Source organism: Ambystoma mexicanum, chromosome 5p (genome assembly GCF_040938575.1).
Source record: "Ambystoma mexicanum isolate Mex_15411 chromosome 5p, UKY_AmexF1_1, whole genome shotgun sequence".
Lineage (NCBI taxonomy): Eukaryota > Metazoa > Chordata > Amphibia > Caudata > Ambystomatidae > Ambystoma > Ambystoma mexicanum.
Genome location: NC_090930.1, coordinates 751,447,260 through 751,466,655, shown reverse-complemented (window position 1 = coordinate 751,466,655; position 19,396 = coordinate 751,447,260). Strand labels below are relative to the sequence as shown.

Sequence of the window (19,396 nt, the reverse complement as noted above, 5' to 3'; positions counted from 1 at the left end):
AAGGTAATCTGGATGCTTAAAACCTGGTTGTTGTTTGCCGCTTTGTGAAGGATATATGTGTAGGTAATCTCTAATATTGATTAGTTAGACACGCGGTGGAGAGCGAAGGACTTTGAGTTTTTGAAAGGTTTTAGGCAGTCATTGTTTAAGACTTGTGAATTTGAGAGTTTTAAATGTAGGGTGGACAGACAATTATTTGAGCCTATTCGAATAAAATATATTTTTATTCTAGAAATGAATGAAAAAAAAAAGAAAACAGCGGCCACATGCTATTTTAGATAAAATAAAGATGTTTCAGATGCTTATGGGACTCGTGCAATGTAAAAAAAAAAAGAAGCTGTATTTGACTAGCCAATCTATAATATTGATTTTTTCTCTGACCAGGACACCGTGGATAAATATTGAACAGCAGTGTTTAAATGAACATGGCCATCGTAACTTTTTAAAATGAATCATTTGGGTTACAAGTTAATGGCTTTTATGAAAATTATGTTTTTAGTTAAAACAGTAACACAAGCAGGAATTTTAACATGGTTTGCTTATAAGTGGAGGGTGCAACCTTTAAACGGTATTTTCAGTTTGTATTTGGCTGTGGTGCGATTGTTACACTGTGTAAAGACACGATGCGACTTATGTATTTAGACACGTGTGTTTCTATAATATTGATTTTTTCTTTGACCAGGACACCGTGGATAAATATTGAACAGCAGTGTATAAATGGACATGGCCATCGTAACTTTTGAAAATTAATCATTTGGGTTACAAGTTAATGGCTTTTATGAAAAATGTGTTTAGTTTAAAGCTGTAATAGAAACATGAAGTTTTAAAGTGGAGGGTGCAACCTTTAAACAGTATTTTGAGTTTGTATTTGGTTGTGGTTTGTTTGTTACACTGTGTAAAGACACGAGGCGGCTTATGTATTTAGACACGTGTGTTTTGTAAATTATATTTTAGTGTTTTTTATTTGAACACCTGAAGTCTTAAGATATTAGGGTTCAAGGTGTAATCACATATGAATTAAAAATGTATGCTTTTGTATTAACATTATAGTAGACCGTGTCTATGGGAAAAAGGCTTCCCAAAAGAGGAAGCATGTAAATGCTGCAAATTCTAAACTTGTGAAAGACACACCGGCGTGTACGAAAGGTAATCCAATTAATTTTAATTTTATAGTGGTGTGTGTGTTTGTGTGTGTGTTTGGCTGCAGTATGTAAGGATTAATGTTATAATGTTTTTATATAGATTTACAATTATTGGGAAAAGCAGAACATGTTGAGGGTCAGCCGAAAAGAAAGCGCTTAGAGGTGGATACGCATGGTACGTGATTTATGTTTGCTTAGCAGCTTTAAGGCTTATTATAGTTTATTTTTTTATTTTTTATGGGTTTTGTATGCTTTAGAAGGAAACAATTATTAGGATTTATGAGCTTCTTTGGTTATAAGGAATCACACTTATGTTTTAGTTTTGTAAACATGTATCTGATTATGTTATGGTCAATTTTTTTAGGGTCTAGTGTTGTGAAGAAGTCTAAAGGATTAGCACATGGTACCTCTGGATGGCAGGCCGCCGATCGTGTGAACAAAACAGGCCAGACCTTAGAGCATTTTAAGGGGATTTTGAAAAGGACCTGTTCAGGGGACAGCACGCAAGGTATGTTATTTATGCTTGCTAGCTTTATAGATTAAAGGTTTATAAAGGTAGCTAGGGGATATATTATTATAGGTGTTTATGTGATTTCATTGTTTTAAAAGGAAGCATGTATTAGGTTATAGAATGGTGTATGTTTATAAGGAATAGGCTTTTGCTTCGAGTTTGTAATGTTCTTTTAATTATGTTTATTTTTAGGGTCTAGTGTTGCGCTTACGCCCTTTGCGGTCCCACCAACGACTCGTGTGAAGAAAACAGGTCAGCCCTACACAGAACACTTTAGCACAACATGGGTGGGGGGTTATCAGGAGTGTTTGGGGCTCCAAAAATGTTTAAAGAACTCTAAACTAAGTTTGAAAAAAGATGTACGGTTTACAGGGATTCAACCTGTTTTAAATATGACTAACTCTGAAGCTGTGGAAGATCAAAGTATTCAGGTAACTCCGGCTAATCCCCCTCAGGCCCGGTCTGTTAGATGTGATAAAAAAACAAGGTCTTGTGTAAAGGTTATACCACCTATAGACCCATCAGCTAATAGATCGCAGCTGGAGAGTATAGGTTGTGGCGATATTACCCCGTCTAATGTGCTTTCATCTTTAAAGGTAGTAGCCCCTTTAGACCCAATGCAGGCCGTTGTTAGGGCACGGTCTCCTGATTATGGATACTGTACACCGCCCCATACCTATTCACCCACAATCCCCAGCAGTGAGAGGTATGTTGATATTCCCCAAAATTTAGAACCAGCGTTGGAGGTACCAGGTGTACCAATAGCCCCTTATTCTGAAAATGTTATAATAATTATAGACTCCCCTATAAAAGAACCTCTTGGAGATTTTCCTGCTTTAGACCCAATACAGGATACCACTAGGCAACAGTCTCTGGATTGTGGAGATTATTCAATACCCCATACGTGTTTACCTACAAGCCCCAACAGTGAGCAGTGTGCTGATATTTTCCAGAATTTCAAACAGGTCCCTTTGGTACCAGATATACCAACAGCCCGTGCTTCTGAACCTGTTATAATAATTATAGACTCACCTGTAAAAGAGCCTATTGTAAATCCACCTATAAAAGAGCCTGTTGTAAATCCCCCTATAAAAGAGCCTATTATAGTTAACTCAGACTCCCACATAAAATTAGCTTGTGAAGAATTTGTATATGCCTCTGTTATTTGTAGGTTAAATGACCCCCCTAAGCCGTTAGATCTTTCAAGCACAGGGCCAAATGGTGTAAACAAACGGGTGTGTGCAGTGAACAATTTTCACAAGCTTGATAATAAACCGTTGTCTCCCCGACATACCTTTAAACATGTTAACACATCAGCCGCCCGGGTGACGGTTCCCTGTTATAAAAGGGGTGACACTGCTAAGCGGTTATTTGAGGTAGATGTATTAAATAGTAAAAAAGGAAAACATCTACCAGGTATACAGAAGAAAGTAAACTTAGGCTGCCAGATGTATAGATTAAAGCAAAAGGGTACTAAAAAAGCTTTAATTGATACACGTCGAGGTGTTTGTAAGGCCAAACACCTTTTGTTCAAGATAAAATCTAAAACCAATGTACTGGCTCAAGACTATACAAAACAGTCTTTAAAAAATAAAGCTAGGGCTGTTCCAAATCAGTTGACAATCCCCATAACAGTATTAAGGACTGGGTTAGGTCCTGGGAAGTCCACAAATGGTATAGATGTAATGACACCCCCTAGCACCATAGGGTATGGTTTGGAAGATGTGCATACACCCCCTAAACCTGTAGACATACCACATTTACCTGTAAAAGGTACAAAGGCCTTGCGTTTAAAATGGCTTCGCTCGAGGAGACAGAGGAAAATGTTTTTGAAACGCTTAAAAAAAGCGAAAGCTATCATTACCCGCTGTGCAAAGAAAGATTTAGAGCTTCACTCTCCAGATACACCTGACACGTCTGATACAGAAACTGTTTTTTTACAGAGTTTGGGAACATACCATCATGATATACCAAAATATAAAAGTGTTGAATACTATGAAGTTTTTCGTTTTATGAATCTAGATAGGATAACCTCAACAGGTCACGCACTATTACTGATAACAGAATCAGTTGAGAGGCTTGTTTCCCACATTTTGGAATCTGCTGGTCCTAATGACTTTGTCCAGATCCGTTTAGACAGTTCTACTTTAAATAGACCTCTTTTTACCAGACGAACCCACCGACAGGTGTTTGATGTTTTAGAGTTTTTAGAAAACATTGGCCGTTTGCTACAAAGTAAGGCTGAGCTTCTTGTAACGGAACCCTTAAGAATTGTAACTGTGATTGTTAGATCTAGGGAGGGTGGCGTGTACAGGCCTTTAAAGAAAACACTCTACAGTATGATTGTGGCTAAGAAGAAGCGTTGGCTTTTGGATTTTAACTATGGGGACTTAAATATATGTATGGCTGCCAGTATCATAGGTCTGCTGGAGCCTAGAACTGTTACTGACGGTTACATACAAAGAAAGGCTTTAGAGGTCCACCAGACTCTGGGTATGCCCCCTGACGTCATGGTTGGTTTTAATGAAGTGTGCCTATTTGAAGATTACTTTGGGGTGCCGATCAAAATTTTGTATAATGAAGACCGGATTTGGAAATATTTTCCCCAGGGTGACACTTCTAATAAAAACACTGTCTACCTTTTACATCATGAGAAGCACTATTACGGTATTTTAAACCTACAAGGTTTTCTAGGGGTAAAAAATGTATGTCCTTTTTGTTGTCATATATACAACAATCGAATGGCTCACAAATGTAGATTACATTGTCACATGTGTCAAAGAGATGGGTGTCTTGTGTTGGACGAATCAAAGTTTAAATGTCCCAAATGTAAAACTTTTGCCCGGTCTGAACAATGCCTTAAAAAACACATTGAGAAAGCAGCGCAGGGTTTAGCCCAATGTTATTTGAAAGCGGACTGTGTTTCATGCGGTCGCTTTATAAATGCTAATCATGAATGCCGTGGTAACATTTGCCCTAGATGTAAAATTGAAGTTGTTTCATTGGAGGACCATTTGTGTTACATGACCGTTCCAAAAGATGTGGCTAAAACGGAGGATTACATTGTGTTTGATATAGAGTGTATGCAAGAGACAGGCATACACGTCCCAAACTATGTTTATGCCAAACATTTGACGGGTGATAAGACGTGGTCCTTTTATGGTATAGACTGCATTAAGCGTTTTATTACTAATTTCTTGGATGAAAAATTTAGGGGGTATAGCTTTCTGGCACACAACAGTCAGGGGTATGATTCCTTCTTTTTGATACATGAAATGATTAAAGAACGAGTAGCAGTCAAACTGGTAATGCATGGTGCAAAGCTAAAACTTCTAGAGGTAATACCCTTTAAAATTCGGTTTATTGACAGCTTGAATTTTTTGCCTATGAAGTTAAGTAAGTGGCCTAAAGCTTTTGGATTTCCAGGGTCGAAAGGTTATTTTCCACATTTTTTTAATACCCAGCAGAATCAAAACTATGTGGGTCCTATTCCGCCTGTGGAGTGCTATGGTTCAGAATTTATGATGTCTGAAGAAAAGGAGGCATTTCTAAAATGGTACTCAGAGGCCCGTAAAGATGTTTTTGATTTTAAGAGGGAGCTAAAAAGGTATTGTCGCGAAGATGTTAATATTTTGAGAACAGCCTGTAACATTTTTAGAAGCGGTATCATTGAGCTAACCCAAAAGGAGCACATTTTGAAACCCAATACTCCTGAGGAGTTAAAATATGTGACGTATGTTGATCCATTCACTTTTATCACGCTAGCTAGCATGTGTATGCATATATATAAACAACTGTTTCTTGAGCCTGAAACAATAGCCCTAGTGCCAATCGACTTGTATCATGGAAAACAAAAACGTTTTTCTACCCCTTCTATACAGTGGTTGATGTACTTGTCCCATCAAGATGGTATACCTATACAACATGCCCTGCGTGGAGGGGAAAAAAAGATTGGTCTCTATTTTTTAGATGGTTATGCGTGTCTAAATGGGGAGGAATTGGCCTACGAATTTAATGGTTGTTTTTTTCACGGGTGCCCCCGATGCTATAAGGAAAATGACTATAACACCATGATGGGCTGTACTAATGACCATTTACATAGAAGAACACTTTTAAAAAAGAATTTTCTTGAAAACAAGGGTTTGCGCGTTATTACACTTTGGGAACATGAGTGGACAGATATGCTAAAAATTATGAGGGGCTAAACATTTTTTTGAAACAAACAAATCTACCAGAACCCTTAGAACCCCGTGATGCTCTCTTTGGGGGAAGGACTAATGCTGTTAAACTTTACCACGCAATAGCTCCTGGTGAAAAGATACATTACTTTGACTACACCTGTCTCTACCCCTTTGTTAACAATTCAAAACCATACCCGCTAGGACACCCCCAAATTATCTATTTTGGAGATGTTAAACAATATTTTGGACTGATTAAATGTCAGGTGTACCCCCCTAAAAAACTTTATTTTCCAGTGCTCCCTCAAAGAGTTTCTGGAAAACTAATGTTCCCACTTTGTATGACTTGTGCCACTACAAAACAAACTGAGAAATGCACACACAGTGACGAGGAACGCTCGATTACTGGTACCTGGTGTACTGTTGAGCTACAAGTGGCCTTGCAGAAAGGATACCGGCTGGGTAGGATTTATGAAATATGGCACTTTGGGAAAGCTACAGTAGAGCTGTTCACAAAATACATTTGTCTTTTTCTTCTTCGAGACAAACAGGAAGCGTCGGGTTACTCCGAAAGTTGCAAGGATGATGAATCCCGACAGCGGTATATAGACGACTATTACAAACACCAAGGGATACGGTTAAGACCCGAGTTCATTGAAAACAATCCCTCTAGACGCCAGTTAGCTAAACTGTGTTTAAATTCCTTATGGGGTAAATTTGCACAAAGAACCAACCTTCCAAACACAACCATTATAACGGACCCCGAAGAGTTGACCGCTTATCTTTTTGACCTGGGCTATGACATTTTAAGCTTACAGTTTATAGATGAGGAAACAGCGTGTCTTTCCTGGAAGTATGCCAAAGAGTTCCCAACGTGCTCCAACAACATAAACATTTTTATTGCATGTTTTACAACAGCCCACGCCCGTTTGGAGCTTTATAAAGTCATGGATGCCCTCCAAGACCGTTGTTTGTACCACGATGCTGACTCTGTTATTTTTGTCAGCTCACCCGGTGACGAGGACCCGCCCCTGGGTGATTATCTAGGTAATTTAACAAGCGAACTAGCTCCGGGAGAGCACATTGTAGAATTTGTTTCTACAGGTCCCAAAACCTATTCCTATAGGACATCCAACGGTGTTGTCTGTATGAAAGTAAAGGGTATCACTTTAAATGTTAGCAATAGTATAAAAATTAATTTTGACAGTTTAAAGGAGCTGGTGCAGGAATACTCTTTAAACAACATAACCAAAAATATCACAGTTCATCAACCTTCAATAGTGCGTAAAAAGAAACCATGGGAGATTAGCAGTGAAACGCTGCAAAAAACCTTGAGGGTAGTATTTGATAAGCGTGTGCTTACTGCTAATTACAAAACATTACCCTATGGTTATTGAAAAGGGAACAACGTATACGATGGATACCCGGTTACAACACCCTTTTTCATGCGTGTTAGCGGGACCTTCTAGCTGTGGTAAAAGCTATTTTATTAAGCAGCTATTAGAAAATGCACCCTCTGTTATGAATACCATTCCTGAAAATGTTATCTGGTTTTTTTCTTGCTGGCAGCCCTTGTATAATGAATTGGCATCTAAAATACCACATCTGAAGTTTGTGGAGGGCTTACCAAATTCTTTGAATGACGACCGCTTGCTACCACCAAATCTTGTTAATATGATTATTGTAGATGATCTTATGATGGAAGGAGGGCATAGCTCGGAAATCGAGAAAGCTTTTACACAATACTCACATCACAGGAACCTTAGCATTTGCTACATTGTTCAAAATTTATTCTACCTCGGAAAGGGCAACTGCTCCATAACATTAAACGCCAGCTATATAGTGTTGTTTAAAAACCCTAGAGATAAACATCAACTAACCGTCCTAGCGAGACAGATGTACCCGGGTAATACCCGTTTTTTTATGGAGGCTTTTGAAAACGCTACCTTAAAACCTTACGGTTACCTCTTGGTGGATCTAAAAACAAACACTTTAGAAGACTACAGATTGAGGACCGGTGTTTTCCCTCCTGATATACCCATGGTTTACGTACAAAAGACGTCTAGAAAACCACAGTGAAAAACAATCTTTCCTCATTAGCGACGACGACCAGCTACCATGACGGCCCGTATACGTAGGAATTTTGCTCTTCTTAAAATGCTAGTAACAGCTCCACCCCAACAACGGAAGGCCATTTTGTGCTCAGCCTCTGATGATCTAGTATTGGCTATAGCAGAGATTGCCTTCAACACTATAAAAGGTAACATTCCGTTATCCACCCAGCAACTAGGCGTTTTAAAAAAGAAAAAAACCCTCCTTAAAAAGCTGTGTAACAAGAGGTCGTCTATAAAAACCAAAAGAAAGCTTCTAAAACAATCTGGAGGTTTTATAAGGGCATTCCTAGGTTTGGCATTGCCTCTAATCACTAGGCTTTTAGGGGGTGGTTAATGGAGCATGCCCAAAAGATGTATTTGGTTGACAAATGTCAGTTGGAGGGTATAAGTACCCCGAAGCGGGAAGAAGCAGATATCCGAAAATCAGCCACTTTAAGGCTTGACTCTGAAATGCAAGAGGTTTTAAAGCGGCATGATTTATCAGACTATGATAAAGTGGGGCTCTATTCAACTATTCTACAAAAATACTTAACATACTTTAGACAGGTCGAAAATGAGAAAAATAAACTGATGTTGTACATGCCCCCCGAAGACCCTGCCATTAGCTCTAAGCCCTCCCTATCAACCTCTGCCCCGGATCCTATCGTAATGGAGGTTTTGGACACTATTAACCCCCGTTATCGGAAAAATGCAGAACTTTTGATGAACAAAATGGGAAGTGAAAAAAACGTGGCAACATGGAACAACAAGGGACAGTTTATCTATAAAGGAACAGTTGTTAAAGGATCAAATGTTCACGATTTAGTTCGCAGCATTACCAACCCTCAGGCTTTTGGAAGGCACACAAAACCTCGATGTTGGGACCTGTTTATGCAAGCACCTGCCCGCAACCATAATTGGAAATATGGGACATCGCGAACTGTTGGAAAATTTAAAAGACTCTGAGATCAAACCTTTAACACCAGCTATTGAATCATCTGAAATGTCAATAAAAAAAAGAAAAAAAATTAAAGCCAGTAAACGAGCCTCTTGGTTTAACGTGTAACCTCATTTTTATTTTTATTTAAAAAAATCTTTAACCGTTGTAAAATATGTATATACATGTATATCTTTTTTTTATTTTATTTTTTTACTATTATTACTTTTCCAGTCTGCAAAAAAATAAAATAATAATAATAAGTTAATTGCAATAAAAATATTATTCATACTTTCAAATGCGTTATGTGTAATCATTTTGATCATGTCTAACATGTGTATAAAATATTAAATAAATGAAAAAATAAGACAAAAAAGACTGTTTCAATTAAAAAGAAAATGTGTTTATTTATATGTGTACACAATTTAAGGTTTAGTAATAAGAGTAAATTTTTGCCAACGATCAAAACATTTACAGGGGATCTCCGAAAGCTGTTCTTATTCCCAAAAGCAGTAACCATGACATCATTTTGCCGGAGGTCCAGTGAATAGGTCTGCACAACCCTTATCAGCGAGTGTTTCTCAGACATGTTAGATACAAAGTAACATGAGTGCTGGCCACATGTGATGTCTTCAGGATGTTGCACAGGGGTTTTATTATAATGTATAACGGGTGCTATATCCTTCACATAGTCCAGGATAGCGCCTCTGTATATGGGGTGGCTTGGGAAACACCCCAGGCTGTCAAAGACTGTTATTGTATCCTTATTTATAAACATACCTATCCAATGGGTGCCTTCCTGATCTTGGGGATCGGTGTTCGCCACAAGACTAATGGGTCGCTCATTACTTGTCTCTTGGAAGGTTATCACATGAATACACACCCTTGAATGTTTTCTTAGCGTGTTTGTCTTTACTTAGAAAACGCTTGATCTGGTAAGTATCCATTACATGTCGTACAGGACTTGTCGTTGATTGTTGAGTTCCAAAAAAATAGAGCCATAATAATTAGATTCACCGTGTTGGGTAAATTTGCAGCAAAGCGTACCTCTATGCGTAGATTACCATTTCTAATAAGATTATAATGGCCGGTTGATGTATTATCAGGTCTCAAATCAAAAGCTAAGAGAGTATAACCCCCATCATAATCGTCCCGGGGTATCACAAAACCTTTATGATGCAGATGTTTACCGCTGATGGAGACAAGTCCCAAATACTCCCTAATTGTATTTTTTTGTTGAAAACTGGGACTGTGGGCTTTAGACGGTATAACGACCCCGTCTTTAAAAAGAGCTGCGTAGTTGATGTTGTAATGTTTAAAATTAAAAGGGTTGCTGGCGTAAGCCCCAGAAAAAGCTGTGTTGTCCACAAAACCAATGATGATTATTTTCGGTAACTGTCCAAGGAATAAGTTATCTTGACTGGCGACACGGCTACCCGCTGGAACACTGAAAATTTTCAAAGATGTCCGCTCCACCGGATATTTTAAGTTTGATACTTGTAGAGCATCAGCATGAGCTAATCTGACCGTGGGTGACACATTCACCCTTTTAATAAATAAACTAGCTGATACTATAATCAGCTTGTAGGCTTCAGCATCATCGCTGTTGAGGCAAAAAGCATCTTTATTTCTAGAAAGTTTAATTTTCAGATCAACGCCGTTTACCATTAGTTTCTCCTGGAAAAATAGAGTGTAGACGGCCTAGTAAATCAAAATTTCTGCTCCCTCTGGCATGTGTAGCTCTTTTTATAAAACCTGCATTAGCCCCATCTAGAGCATAATCCTCCATATGGCCTGCTGTGTCCTTATAGAAAAGCCCCGCTGCAAACTGAGTGTCCAAAGCGTCATTGCTGTAGTTCAAAATGCTTTCTATATAGGCCCTGTACGCATACGTGTTGTCGCTCTGTGTAATCAGCCGGTCGCCTAGAGTAATATCCACTTGATTAAAGAGGGTAGCCACAGGGTAAGCAATCGTAGCAACTTTAGCCGTTGCTGGGATAGCTGATCCATCAGCTTTTGTTATTTTACAAGTGAGGTAAAGTAACGTGTCATTTAAATCCAGATACATCTCTGTTGAGCCTGATATATAAAACTCTTTAGGCGCTAGCGGAGATAGTGCAGCAAGGGGAGCCACTTGCATGAAAAAGCTGTTTTCAATGCTAGTTTGCGTCAGGGGTACAGCAAACAGATCGAGTTCAGATTTCACACATTCCCCCGACGCACAATGGATAAACGCCATCTTTTTGAAAATATTAATGCTTGGCTGTTTTTTTTTTTCTTGACCGATCTGTTCTTGCGAGTTCTTTTTCTCTTCTGAGCCGTTTTCGTTGCTGCTCCTAGTTTTTTATGCATCCCTGGAGGGCCCCATCTGTGCAGTGATTTCCTTTTTCTTTTGTTTGTGTTGTTTTTCACATAAACCAGCCCAGAACCCTCTTGCGGTGGTTGGTTAAAACGATTTGCGATGGATGTTGTAGCCGTAGACACCACATCCTTAGCAATATTTGTGGCTGCTGTTTTCACATGTGGTTTGGCTAATTCAAACCCCTTTCGTAGAAACGGCATAGCCCTTCGAAAGAGGCTTCTAAAAATACTTCCGAAACCCGCACCATACATAACGGGTGCCCCTTGAAAGTAAGGTTGATTGCCATAACCAGCTTGTCGGCGGTAATAATCCCTATAAATGTACGGCTCCCCATAGTTTTTCATAAATACCATGTTTTTTAATAGTCTTTTTCTCGCCTCGGACGGAGGTGTAGTTTCACTAGGACCTTCCTGTATTTAAATGACACCAACTCCCCCTGAGCATCCCTTATCTGTATATTGATGGTGTCAAAATGACTCTTAGAAACCGGTATATAATCAGGTTTAATATATTGTATATTAACAATGCCATTATTTTCACCTTTCACCTGGGCTGTTCTCATTAGCGGGGCGTACGAGTCACCGACCCTTTGATATTCTACTATATCACTGTAGATCATAAGACTGTAAAATCCCCCATCAATATCAGCATGTGTTTTGTCCAAATCTTTAGTACTTTTTACATGTTGAACGGTTCCCAAAACACGAAAAAGTTTCCCAGTACATATAAACTTGGTGGTAAGATCCGTTGATTTTAGAAATACTTTTCTCTGCACCTTATCCAGAAACAATTGTATATCAGAATAGCGTTCAATGTTTGCGAGACTTTTATTGATAGCCTCTAACAAAACTTGTATACTGCTGTAAAATCCATGAGGAAAACCGGCGTGTAACAGTTCAATAGGACCTTCACATTTGATGGTAAATTTGGCCTCTCTTCCAGACACAGTGTCCCAGGTACGGGGGTATTGAATCTCCATTAGACCCGCTTCCCACAATCCTTGTAAATCAACGGGTTTAGCCATTTTAACACAATAATTTGATATTTCATTGTTTGGGAATGTATCGTGAGAAGCGTTACTGGGTAAGGTGATATAAAATCCACTGCTTTCCATCTTCTCAGGGAGCGCCTTTGCTTTGTAGATCCTTTAGAGATGAAGCGCTAACCCAACTGTTAAATTTCTCAGGCCACCCTGTCCATTTTACCAGACTTTGTTTTTTATTTCCTTTACCTTTACTCTGAAGAATTTTCTCAACCCTATAAAAGCGTTGGGGCTCATTGGTGACCTTCTGTAACTCTTCGGTATAAAAATTACCGCTCACACCATCACCATCATAATCAACCAGCTGGTAGATGTAAACCCCCTCTTTCACAGTTACTTTGGTCACTATAAATATTTCATCCGTAAATGATTGCTGATACCCCTTTGTAAAGATACCTTTAAGCTTAGAAACTCGGACATGGTCCCCCACGCGAAAGGATGGTTTCTTGACCTTCTTCGTTACCATGTCAGCGTACAAGTTTTTCCAAACAGTTAGAGAATTTTCAGACGTTACAGAATTTTGAGTCATTTTTATAGAGCGATGATAGCTATGGTTGTACGCCTCTATGAAACGTTGTAATACATCCACATAACGATGTGTATTCTTTGCTGTAAAATATCGCCAAATCTTAGATTTTAAGGTTCTATTAAAGCGCTCAACAACAGTCGCCTTAACTTCGTTATACGTTACAAAATGATACACGTTATGTTGTTTTAAAAGATTTTGGAAGGGTCTATTTAAAAACTCCTTATCAGCATCCGTTTGTAATTTTACAGGCAACCGGCCTTTGCTAAAAACATGTTTAAAAGCTGCCGTTACTCTTGATCCAGTCTTATCCTTCAAAACTTCGGCAAAGGCGTATTTTGATAAAATATCAATAACCGTCAAGATGTACTGCGCCCCGTCGTTCTGCTTCCCTTAGGTCCGCATATCTACAATATCATCCTGCCATTGTTCGTCTATTTGGGAAACCACTGTTCTTCTTCTGTTAAAACGTTTTCTAGCATTTTTATGAAGACTATATGCCTCTTCACCAGATTACCATTCCTTAACAGCTCCGCGTGAGATAGGTTTCTTGTCATGTTGTAATTTTTTATATAAAGAGCATCAACACCCCCATAACTGCCAACACCGCTTTCATCATAATAGCTTTCATGCATGCTTCAATAAGAGATGTTCACCGCTGAAACACTTCAAAAAATAAACAAAGGCATAATGGGTGAAAGATGATTTTATTACAACTCTTATACATATAGCGTCTGGCACAACGTGACCCTTTTTGATATTTTTTCTGCAGCCTTATAAATAGCATTATACAAAACTCCCTGTTCCCCCCGCATATAACTCTGTATACATAAAACACTTGAGGCATTTAAAAGTTCATACAATTCGCGGTCCTGTAAAATGTATCCTTTAATGCTAAAGTAATGTTCATACAATTGCTCCAACAGCTGATGTAACACCTCTCTAGGGTGTAAATATAAAGAACCCACATCATATTTGTACAAATGCCAGTATTCATCCAATACCGGGAGCCATGTGTTGGTACATATGTTACCTATACACATCAAACTTTTACAAATTGGCTCTGGTCGGGGGGTAGGTATCTGTAGATATTTCAGGGTATCTGGGGCAATTTCCGATACCCGCTCTTTCAGCATAGCGTATAACAGTTTTTCCACACATACACGGCCCAGTTTCAGTTTACTATCCACACGCCTTGCTGGCCCTTCAGAAATCTTATCCTAGAAACAAATATACACATATAAGAAACAAAACTCTGTTTATTTCTCCTCTCTCTTTAAAACAGTTTACGGCGTGCTACACAAGGCTTCAGGGGATTCCCAAAAGTGTATAGGTCACAAAAATCTTTATCCATTAAACGGGCTACCCTGTTTCTAAAACACACAGGACCAGCCATGTGTAAAGATCTCATTTTTTTCTCGGGATTGCGGCAATGGTATATTTCTATCCATGTTTTAGATAGAACACTCTCCATACTAGCATGTACACGCATGCCCATGCCTTTATATAGAGCTTTAAGCAGCTGAAAACCTTTATATGAATTCAACAGAAAACATATCCGACGTATTGCTCTAGCGTGATAATTCAGAAGTAAACAGTCATGAGCATCCTGTTGCGGGTCATCGCTTTTATGTCCATAACACTATCGGTAACAATCACGCTTCAAAACACACTTTCACTACACAGGCCGCAAAAGCCTGAACAGCTGAGGTTTCCAAAAAAGTCATAGCTTCCTCTTCTTCTTCATCAGAACTTTTAAAGCGCTTTAAACAAACACACTTCTTACACATATTGCAGGCTTGTGTTGCTGGACTTTCGATCATTTTCGAACAGCACACACAGTAAAAATTGACGGTATTAAATGAAGACCGCTGACTTTCAGTACCGTCAACTTTATCTGCCGTTTTCTGCAATTCAAAAAAGAAAGAAATGTAACTCTTCAATACATATATATATATGTATATATATATATATATATATTTTTTTTTTTTAACACATAGTTCACACACCCCTTTTCCTACATACCAATTTACACAGAACAGGTCCCTCCGCCTCCGCCTCCATAGCAACAGCTGCATCCATAGACAAACCGGCCTCCACAGCATCAGCTGTCTCCATAAACAGCCTATCTTCATCGGCGCTTGTTTCCAACTCCGGGGTCATGGCTACCTCTGGAAACAGCTCGTCCAAAACCCCCAGATCCGCATACAAAGGCTCTTCAAAAGTCTTCATAGATTCGTCCAAAGCCTTCAGATCGGCCTCTGTATAGTCGGCATCCATTATACCAGCCTCTACACCATCAGCATCTTTAAAGGGATAAGAATCAGGAGGTGTCATATCACCCAGATTAATTAAAAAAATGCCCTGGGTCAACTCATCCTCATACGCCATTCCACTATAAGTGGGACCTTGCAATTCCTCATCAGCTACAGGAATTATTGTTGTCGGACTTCTAGGACTATCAGCCTTTTCAGCGGTGTTGCTGACGTCTTCCCCTCCTGTATTCTTAGAGTAGTAGCTGTAAAGCTTCATGATTCAGGGGTATTGTAAGCGTTATGCAAATAGTACAGTCAGATTCCAAGAGCGCCGTCTACCTCTCTCCAGAGCTCCTTCTGTATATGTACACCATACTCCACCCCTAGGGGAGGACCCACAACTACATCACCCCCACAACGCCCCCCGGCCTGCCCCCTGACATCACAACTTCATACCTACATCATCTCATCAAAACCCTGGATCTTGACCCCAGAGGGATGTCATCATCCCTGCTGGACCACGCCTAGCCCCCAAAATATTACCTCATGCACGACATCACCACCGGGAAACACCCTTTCCTACACCACCACGCCCTAAACACAAGCCATGACATCACTGTTGGGTTAGGCCTTACAAAAAAAATCAGGGACACGCCCGTGATGTCACCATCCCTGCTGGACCACACCTAGCCCCCAAAATATTACCTCATGCACGACATCACCACCGGGAAACACCCTGTCCTACACCACTACGCCCTAAACACAAGCCATGACATCACTGTTAGGTTAGGCCTTACAAAAAAAGCAGGGACACGCCCGTGATGTCACCATCCCTGCTGGGACACGCCTAGCCCCCAAAATATTACCTCATGCACGACATCACCACCGGGAAACACCCTTTCCTACACCACCATGCCCCTCAACACAACGCATGGCGTCACTATTGGGTTAGGCCTTAGGGGAAACTTCAGGGACACACCCGTGATGTCACCACACCTGCTAGACCACGTCTAGCCCCCAAAATATTACATCACCCAAGACATCACCCCCGGGAAACGCCCTTTCCTACACCACCACGCCCCTCAACACAACGCATGACGTCACTACAGCACAGGGACATCCGCTAAGGCGGGACATGCGTTGCCATGGACACCCCAAGGGGCGGGACATCCGGTTAGGGCGTGGTTAAGACCTGTCAGTTGATGAAAGGGGGGTTACTCCACTACTTACAGCATTTAGTTCCAGAAAAATACGAGTGTCTCTCCTCCTGTGGGAGGACTAGGTTGCTATTTTGATTCCCCATATCGATCATCTGTTGAAAGATACTAACTTTTAATACACTCTTAGACAATATTATTTCTGGATTCTGCTGGTTTTGCTTGTGGGTTGCAGGTACTAAAACAATTGTTCTTCTGTGCCTGACTAATGGATTGTTTCTTGTCTCTGGACACAGTTCTCTTTGCCGTATATGAAATTGTCAAAACAAGGTAATAGGTTCAGCAAGTCGCTAGTTGGAATGTTCAACATAAACAAGCTCCAAGTCAATGCCTCTGATCTGTTTCACTCCAGAAGACATGTTGTTTTTCTGCCAGCAACAGTGTACTCTTTGTCACCACTTCCTCGAACTGTCCCTCGGTGGAAAGTTTAAAATCTTCTTAGATAGTTCTGTTGATGATTGGAAAGTTCTACTTGCATCATGATAGCATGCAAGAGCATGCTCATCTGTGTAGAATTAGCTGGGTCTCTGATAAATGTGAGGGCGTCAACACCGGCAGGTCTCTCCACAAGTTCTGGAAAATCCTCAATTAGGCGAAAAAAGACATTACTCACCAATCTGCTATCTTCTGGTGACAGGGACATTTGTCCTGCCCTTGCTGAAGTTTGGACTGTTTGGCCCTCACTTACTGTGAACAGTTTCTACAATTTTGGTGTGTGTGGAGAGCAACTCGAATTACTATTCCGTTCAGGATTATACTTAAACGTTCTGTATTTGCTGGATCTCGAAGAAATGTCACAACGTCCGTGGGTCTCCCAACAAGATTTGGACAGTCTTCAATTAGGCAAAAGAACAGTATGTTGATAAGCCTATTTGCTTCTTCCTCTGCTTGGGACACTTGAGTTTTCCTCGCTTACTCTGGAAGCAGGAGGAACTGCTCGAAAATCACAGTGAGCAGCCTCCTTATTGTCCTTTCGTTTTCAGGATCTTGAAGAAATTCAGTGATGCTGGTGAGCCTCCCCACCAGTGACGGGTATGATCTCAGTACTAGCTCGAAATATATTAACACGTCCTTAGTGATGTCACTACTGTGGGACACCATAAGTAATTCCGAACAAAGTCTCTGTGTTGAAAGAATCTGGATACTGTATTTTCTTCCAATTTATGTGTCCTCGATCAAAGTTTGGCATACCCTTTTCTTTTCAAGGCTTCAGTGTGCCTCAGTCCAAAGTTAAAAGTCAATAGACTATGTTGTGGCTTATATGTGCACTTTCTTCTTCACCCTGCAAATAGGATGCACAGAGTGTCCTTTTTTATGTCCTTATCCTCTCCTTTGCTCAGAGGAATGTTCAAAAAGAAGCCACAACTTTGCTCAAAAGTTTCTTGTTTTTGCTTTGCTGCTGGTCATGCATCCTTCTTACTCGTCATGGATCTCATTTGCATGTGCTACAATTCTTCCCCGTTGTCTGTAGTCTCTACGCATTAGGGTGCGGGCAGGCAGGGGGCCTTCTCCGATGTATGGCTTGATGTCACCCAAAATGATCCAAGCTCTTCTTCCTTGTAGTTTTACTGCAGAGTGAGTGACGTCTTCCACTGTAAAAGGACTGTTAAACCTTGGCTCATCCCACTTCTTTCTCGTGCGATTCTTCACCAGGACGGTGTCTCCAGGGAAGATTGATGGAATACGTAGACTATGAGCTTTTCCTGCAGTAGTATCTCCTTCTGTGTTCTGTGCTGCCCTGCACTCTTTTCATTGTCGCTGCAGTTGGCCTGAAATTACAGTATTTTGCATTTAAGACCTTAAGATTTCTCTTGTTGGCTGGGCATTAAATCTAGCTCTGTCTCAGATTGTCAGGGGAGTGTGCATCCTTCTCCCTGTTGCTATTTCGTGCGGCGTAAGATGATGGTCAGAACCAGGCTGGTTTCTGAGTGCATACAGTGCCAAAGTAAGGCAGTGTAACCATCCCTTTCTTAGAGTAAGCTTCAACTTGGCTATCCTTTCCATTAACAAGCTAGTGAGCTTCTCACATATCCCATTACCTTGCAGGTGATACGCCGACGAGAACTTGTGCTTTATATCAAGCAACAAGCTAATCTGTTCAAAAACCTCATTGACAAAGTGAGCTCCATTATCTGATCTCATAACTTCACATACTCTCCACCTGGGAAATACCTCTCTCACTAGAAATTTGGCCGCACAGGTAGATTCTGGGTGTGTACATGGACCTGCTTCTATCCATCTAGAGAATGGACACACCACAACAATTAGATACCTGTACCCGTTACGACATGCAAGTGCTGAAAAGGTCCATTGGGCCTTGGGATGACTCCTCTAATTACCTTTAGTGTGTGCCCAGCCGTGCACTGCTGGCAGAATATACAGTTCACCATAAAAAATGCAACATGCTCTGCTAAGTTCGGCATAAACCAGTCTCCAGCAAGCGTTGCCGCAAGATTCTCTTTTGTCCCGTGTGCTGGATAGTGCAACTGCTCCAATGCTATTTTTAAAAGTGCTATAGGCATTGCTGGTCTACCAGTGCAGTCGTGTCGCCACAAGCTTTCGGAGGGGTTTAAAGAACACCCTCGCTACTTCCAAAAATTCTTCTCTTCCTGTGGTGCCTCCCTTGTAGTTCCATTAACTGGGTTTTCCCCATGTTATTGTAGCTTTCAGGGTCACTTCGTGCAACAATAATTTTTTCGTTCACATCAGTGACTTCCACATCCATGATCGTCTCACCCTCGGATGCCATATGCTTGGCTTCTTTGTCTGCTGTTTGATTCCCTCGTGAGATAAAATATGTTCTCTTCGCGTGGGCGGCACATTTCACGACCGCTATGCCCACTGGGAGCTGTAGTGCCTTAATGAGTCTATCCAATAGGGCTGCGTGCTGCACTGATGTGCCGTCCGCTCGGAGGTAGCCCCTCCTTTTCCAGCGCGCTAAGCCTGCATGTACGGTTGATGTCACATAGGCGGAGTCACTGTACACCACTACTTCCTTGTCTGCGTGATTCTTAATCGCGAGTATCAATGCCAATAATTCTGCAGCTTGTGCTGAATAGTGAGATGGTAGTCGTGCACTAATACGTACTCGAAATTGTCCATTTGCTGTGTGCTTCATCACAGCAGTGCCTGT

At 40.6% G+C, this 19,396-nt stretch overlaps 1 protein-coding gene across 1 annotated transcript; it reads left to right on the top strand.

Moving 5' to 3' along the window:
* Window positions 1–1,017: 1,017 nt before the first annotated feature.
* On the top strand, window positions 1,018–9,053 carry LOC138481171 (uncharacterized). Its single transcript, XM_069613131.1, has 4 exons — window positions 1,018–1,146; window positions 1,243–1,317; window positions 1,507–1,650; window positions 1,846–9,053. The coding sequence occupies exon 4, from the start codon at window positions 2,046–2,048 to the stop codon at window positions 5,856–5,858; it is 3,813 nt and encodes a 1,270-aa protein (XP_069469232.1). The 5' UTR covers window positions 1,018–1,146; window positions 1,243–1,317; window positions 1,507–1,650; window positions 1,846–2,045; the 3' UTR covers window positions 5,859–9,053.
* Window positions 9,054–19,396: the final 10,343 nt, after the last annotated feature.